At 41.4% G+C, this 7,281-nt stretch overlaps 1 protein-coding gene across 1 annotated transcript; it reads right to left on the reverse strand.

Annotated features, from left to right (window-relative positions):
* Positions 1-385: 385 nt before the first annotated feature.
* OR9A2 (olfactory receptor family 9 subfamily A member 2) lies at positions 386-1,320 on the reverse strand. Its single transcript, XM_019030670.1, is given in 2 exon segments — positions 386-1,014; positions 1,017-1,320. Coding segments are annotated over 2 exon segments (933 nt in total).
* Positions 1,321-7,281: the final 5,961 nt, after the last annotated feature.

Below are 7,281 nucleotides of genomic sequence, written 5' to 3' on the forward strand. Positions count from 1 at the left end.
TGATTAGGACACCTCTCTCAGTACACCTCCCTCCACACTTCCTCCCTTCCCCAGAAAATACATTTTCAGAGATGGCCTATAAGGAAATGAGTTGGGCTAATAGAATTCTTACAAAAATGTCTGCATTTCCTTTCTCTAGTTCCCCCCAAATCACAAGAATATGTTCAACAGTGGAAACAGGCAGGAACTAAGGCTATGAGATTCTCCTGGGCAGACAATGGATTTCATTATTACCAGCCTAATCTACTTCCATTGTGTGATGGCGAATTGTACACACTCTTTGACTTTTGTAATGATGATAAGAGAAAAGAGGAGTTAGAATTTTCTAGGTGACTTAATAATTAACCGTGAGGCTTGGACCACCTAAAACGGACTTACAGAACAGCTAATCTTTGAGGAGTTGACAGCAGCGTTTCATCCCATCTTGGAGGGCCTCTTTGACTTTCTCATTCCGGAGAGTAAAGATGAAAGGATTCAGGAAGGGGGTTAACACCGAAACCAACAGGGAAACTATCTTATTGTACTCGACTCCCTGTATTTGCTTGGGTTTCACATAGAGAAACAAGCAGCTGCCATAGCCGATCACAACACAGGTGAAGTGGGAGGCACAAGTGGAAAAGGATTTCCTCCAGCCAGAGGCTGACAGGATCTTGAGGATGGTGGAGATAACGTAGGTGTAGGAGACAATCCTAGGGATCAAAGAACCAATGAGAATAAAAACAGCCATTAAGAAAAGGATAAACTCTGTGAAAAGAGTGTTATCGCAGGACAGTTTGAGCAATTGCCCTCGGTCACAGTAAAAATGGTCTAATGAATTTGATTTGCGGAAGGTAAACTGAAATGTGGCATAGACGGGCCAGATTTCAGAAAGAAATCCAAACACCCATGACACTATTACCACCCAAATACAGGTACTGCTGTTCATAATGATGTTGTACCTCAAAGGGTTACACACAGCCACATAACGGTCCACAGCCGTCACTCCAAGTAATGCAAACGCCATGGTCCCCACAGGAAAAGTTGAGCAATACATGTAGAGAAAGATACTGTCTGCATCCCAGGAAGCAGCAATCCCCAAAACATCATGGGGACAATTATGGTTGTGACCAGGATCCCCAGGGTAGAGAGGTGGCTGAGGAAGAAATACATGGGGGACTGCAGACGTTTATCCACACAGACAATCACAATGATGACCGTGTTTCCCATTAATGTCACTAAATAGAAGAAAAAGAATATATAAAAAAGAATGTGGTGTAGTCCTTGGGACCCAGGGAAGCCTAGAAGGTGGAATTCAGTGGCACTAGAGTGGTTGTCCATCATTTAGTCCTTGATTCTGCTTGTTTTGAAACCCAGAGATTAAAAGAGAGGTGGCATTGCTCCACATGGTCCTGCTCTCAAGAGAGAAGGAAGAAAGATTAGCTTAAGAAACTATTTCCAACCTGAGAATCAGGTGACATGTCCCTGCTACTGTGGTCGGCACATACATAGCTTGAGGTACATGTTGTCATCCCAAGTCTACAAGTGAGGCTCTCACTTCCCTGTGTAACCAGCCCCCTAGAATGGGTGAAGACATCTTCTTCTACTGGTGGTGAAATACCTTCCTTGTCTTTTTCCCCACTAAATATACCTTCTCTCGGGGGCAGAGGCTAAGACCTTTTAAATAGGCCAGTTTTAAAGGTGAGTCAATCAGGTCCCTCCAGTCCTGGAGTTGTCCTACTTTCTCTTAGGTTAACTGTGCAAGATGACATAAAGGCATTTTATATGATGTTCAAAGGATAGAACTTTAAACCCCAGCTCTCATCTGTAATGGTAATGCATAGACCCACCTTTGGGGCCAGCAGAAAGGAGGCAGAGGATGTAAGACTAACATCTCTGCTGTTCCAGATTTTAAAATCTCCATTTTACAGAACAGCAAGATCTCTAAATGAGAACTCTAGAGCTTGGGATAATTTCCCAGAACAGATCCATTCTTCTCTAATTCCATTTTCCTTCCAAAGTTGTGGGAGGAAGGAAAGATGGCACCTGGCACAGATAAGGAATAGATCTGGGACCGCCAGCTGTTAGGGATGCCTGGCTCTCTGCCTGTCGCTTCATCCCATTATTCAAATGTCACCCTTTCCAAAGACTCTTTCCAATCACTCTGCCCAAAACAGAAAAGACACACTTATTATTGGACTTCCATTTTTTTATAACAGTTGTTATTACCTTGTATTATATCTAATTATTTACTTCATTCCTTCATTTAACAATAAACAAATGTAGTCATGAACAGAACAAAGAAAATTCCGTGCCCTGTGGAGCTTATATTCAAGGAAGATGTGGGGGCTAGACCACACACAAGACACCTAAGTAAAATACACAATAGTTTAGTTTGCTTATCATGTCACAGGGAAAAAAATAAGCAAGAAAGAAGAAGAGGAAATTTAAGTTTATTTATTATTTATCAACAGCATTAGAATATAAACTCCATGAGGGCTAGGACATGTCTTCACTGTTGTATTCTGAGGCTGGCACATAAAATGTACATACATAAATTAAGTAGTTATATATTTTATATATATATATCTTATATATCTTTTATATAGATATAGACAGATACATTATGTGAAATGAATACATCATAGATATATCTTATATATTAAATTATGTATTAATTTATCACAAGGTAACCCAACTAATAGCTATGTGAGTCAAGATTTGAACCTAGGTCTGTCAGATTTCATCACTCACACAGCTAACTACCACACCTTATATTATATTATTATCTTATTTATATAAGATATATGAAATAAGATATATGAAATATATCTTATATAAAATATACATATCATATATATTTTATTTATAAGATATTTAAATACATAAGATATGTATCATATACATAAAATAAATAGTGCTGACAAATTTTGCTAGATGAGGTATGGATGGATGGATGGATGGATAATATATGATTAAATAATACTTGTTCTGGCCAGGGCAGGTTGGGTCACATTCCCTCAATCCTATTCTGGTTGGTTTTCCTTCCTGCCTCACATTACCATTTTCCCTCCTGCCCTTCCCTTGCTTAGGTAACCCCTTCCCTGTCTACGTCACTGTTTTACTAATGGTTTAAAAAGCTTCAGGGACAGAATTGATCGGAAAGCTCAGTGTTCTGGTTTTCCACAACCTCTGCATAACCAGCACGAGATGAAGAAACATGAGCGAGAAGGACACCAACTGTCAGGGAGCCGTGACTGTGTCTAGCATTGGGTCCAAGAGGAGCTGGAAGTGCTCTCTGCTATGCAGGAAGGGTCTGGAGATGAGCCTATACACTCTACTGCTCCCCTAGCCCACGCTTCAATATCTGGGTGACTTTGTTCTAGAAGATAGGCAGGCCCAGGATGTCCCATCCTAAAATGCTTTTACCCTCTCCTTCATAGAGGAGACCCCTTGGAAAGACACTCACCTTTATAGAGGGGCTTCGCCGCCTCTTCTGATGTTCTCTAGGGCTCCGCTGAGGCTACCTCCTGTCCTGCTAGTGCTGAGCCATGCACAGTGGCCAGAACAAGTTGCTGCAATCCCCACTCATGGCGAAGAAGGGAAATGTCCTCCCAGAGGAGCTTAGGAAAAAGCCCAGAAATGAGTGTTGTGCAAAGTTGAGGGTCCTCTCTCTCTCCCCTCTCCTCCCTCTTCCCTTCTTCCCAAGGGTACTTAATCACCGAGTTACTGCTTCTTAATTAGCCCACGTTCAGGGAGTCCCCAGGCAATCAGTCTAGTGGGAGCAGAACAAACTTTAAGTTATTCCCATTTTTTGACCAATTAAGTTTTAGAACTTTTGAAAGTTTTTGTTTGACGGGAAAACCTGAAATCTTACCAATCAGGGACTTCTTAATACTGGGGCTGCCTTCCTGAAAACCTCAGATCTAGGTTTCCAGATGTCTCAGATTCTAAACAGTCAACTACCTCTGTCATTTATCTTAGGCTTTTCTCAAGTTTCTCTAGTTATTCGGAGCCTAAATCAACCCTCTTCCCCCAGTAGGAGACACCACAATTGGCCTCTAAAACATGCACCAATATCCCAAAAAAGTCTGCATATTGGTCTTGGTCAAAGCCTTAACTTCACCAAATATCTTCTAAAAAGCCTGATGACTCCTTCATTCATTTTAAAAAGGCTCCTGCGTTTAGTCCTGTGGACCCTACAGAATACTGTAAGAGGTCCCTCCCCTAAATCGAACTCTATTCTGTTCTATTGTCTCAGGTTTTCACTCCTCTTGATATATGTGCATCTGTATGCATTCCAGCAAGATTCTTCCAGACTTTTTTTTTTTCCTATGGCATGTCCCTGATTACCAGCTGGACCACTGCAAAGTAGAGAGAGCATAAGGACAGCCTATGTACACAGTTCTGTTTGCAACCTGGAGGAACTGACAAAATGTAAGTTGGAAATCTGTCTAATGCTGGAGTAAGACAGAAAAAGTAGGAATTACAAAACATTTGTCTGCATTTTTGTTTTCATTTTAAGTATTTTAAGTACACCTGTTAAATCTGAGAATTTCAATTGGTGCCTAAGGGTATAAATTGGGATTAATCTTTCTTCCAATTCCTTAAATTGCCCAAGCCCAAATACGTGCCATATAATTTTAGAGAAATTTTCCAAGCATGTATCTCCATATTCTTTTTTGTAAAGGCTGTGAAAATCTGTTTGCAACCTTTTCTTTCTCATTTAACAACATATAAAATATATCTTTCCATGTCAGCACATATTACTCTACCTCTTTTTTTTTTTTTACATAGGATTCCATTATGTGGATGTCCTATTCTTTATTAGATAGCCATTTATTAATTAATTTTCATTGTTGTTTCCATTTTTAATTATGAAAAAATGATGCTATAAATATTCTTAGATATTTGTAAGTATATAAACATGTACTTGTAAGTAAAGTAAGTAAGTATACATGTAAGTACATAAACAATTATATTTCTGAAAAAAAAAAAAAGATTCCCTAGAGTTGGAATGTCTGGGTCAAATGCAGATGTATTGAAGCTATTACTTTTTATTGGCACCAAATTACACTCCAAACATTTTGTATTGATTCACACAATTACTAAGACTGTGTAATAGAAGGGGTCTTGTTTTCCTGACCTGTTATAAGCCAAAGGCACAATTAAAATTTTAATTTTAAGTTGAAGAGAATAAAAACAAGACACCTTAAAAGGGAAATCAATTAACAAGCCTGATGAAATGGAAAATTTTTGAAAGATAAAAATGACCAAAACCGACCCAAAAACAAATATGGATATAGAATCAACTTGAGTATCCATCAATGGATGAGTGAACACAGAAAATGTGGTGTATATATACAATGGAATAGAATTCAGCCATTAAAAGGAATGAAATCTTGTCATTTGTGGCAAAATGGAGAAAACTGGAGGGCATTCCATTAAGTGAAATAAGCCAGGCACATAAAGACAAATACCACATGTTCTCACTCATATGTGGAAACTAAAACAGTTGATCTCATAGAAGTACAGAATAAAATAATGGTTAACAGAAGCTAGAAAGGATATAGGGGAGGGGAAGACAGGCAGAGTTTGGTTAGTGGTTACAAAATTTCAGTTAAATAGAAGAAATAAGTTCCAGTGTTCTGTGGCATAGTAGGGTGACAAGTTTAACGACTATCTATTGTGTATTTCAAAATAGCTAGAAGAGAGGAATTTGAATGTCCCCAATACAAAGAAATGATGAATGTTTGAGGTGATAGATATCCCACTTACCCTGATTTGGTCACTACATGTTGTATACACATATCAAAATATCACATGTACCCCCAACATTTGTACAATTATTATGTACCATTAAAACTTTAAAAGGAAAATAAATGGCCACAGATGTTGTACAAAATATAATCTTAATACAGTTGAAAATATTTTGTAAAAAATAAATCCAAACAAGGGGCCAAGATGGCTGAATAAGAAAAGCTCTGGTCTGCAGCTCCCAGTGAGACCAACACAGAAGGCAGGTGGTTTCTGCATTTCCAACTGAGGAACACAGTTCATCTCATTGGGACTGGTTAGGCAGTGGGTGCAGTCCACGGAAGGTGAGCAGAAGCAGGGTGGGGCGTTGCCTCAGCTGGAAAGTGCAAGGTGCCAGGGGACCTCCCTCCCTGCAGCCAAGGGAAGCCATGAGGGACTGTGCTACCCAGCTGGATTACTACGCTTTCCCCACAGTTTTTACAATCTGCAGATCAGGTGCCTACACCACCAGGGCCCTGGGTTTCAAGCACAAAACTGGGTGGCTGTTTGGGCAGACACCAAGCTAGCCGCAGGAGTCTTTTTCGTATCCCAGTGGTGCCTGGAACCCCAGCAGGACAGAACCGTTCGCTCTCCTGGAAAGGGGACTGAAGCCAGGGAGCCAAGTGGTCTCACTCAGTGTGTCCCACTCTCACAGAGCCCAGCAAGCTAAGAACCACTGGTTTGAAATTCTCACTGCCAGCACAGCAGCCTGAAGTTGACCTGGGATGATCCAGCTTGGTTGGGGTAGGGGCGTTCACAATTACTGAGGCTTTACTAGGCAGTTTTCCCCTGACAGTGCTAAGGCAGCAGGGAGGTCTGGACTGGATAGAACTCACCACGGTGTGGCAAAGTGGCTGTGGACAGACTGCTTCTCTAGATTCCTCCTTACTGGGCAGGGCATCTCTGAAAGAAAGGTAACAGCCCCAGTCAGGGGCTTGCAGACAAAACTCCCATCTCCCTGGGACAGAGCACCTGGGGGAAGGGGAGGCTCTGGGCACAGCTTCAGCGGATTTAATCTTTCCTGCCAGCTGGCTCTGAAGAGAGCAGCTGATCCTAACAAGAGGAATTCTCCCAGCACAGCGTACCAGTTCTGCTAAGGGACAGACTACCTCCTCAAGTAACTCCCTGACCCCGCGCCTCCTGACTGGGAGAGACCTCCCAACAGGGGTCGACAGACAGCTCATACAGGAGAGCTCTGGCTGGCATCAGGCCGGTGCTCCTCTGGGATGAAGCTTCCAGAGGAAGGAGCAGGTAGCAATCTTTGCTGTTCTGCAGCCTCCACTGGTGATACCCAGGTGAACAGGGTCTGGAGTGTACCTCCAGCAAACTGCAGCAGACCTGCAGAAGAGAGGCTTATTAGAAGAAAAACTAACAAACAGCAACAACATCAACATCAACATAAAGGACCCCCACACAGAAACCTCATCCAAAGGTCATCAACCTCAAAGATGAAAGGCAGATAAATCCACAAAGATGAGGAAAAACCAGCACAAAAATGCTGAAAATTCT

The sequence above is a fragment of the Gorilla gorilla genome, chromosome 6 (assembly GCF_029281585.2).
Source record: "Gorilla gorilla gorilla isolate KB3781 chromosome 6, NHGRI_mGorGor1-v2.1_pri, whole genome shotgun sequence".
Classification (NCBI taxonomy): domain Eukaryota; kingdom Metazoa; phylum Chordata; class Mammalia; order Primates; family Hominidae; genus Gorilla; species Gorilla gorilla.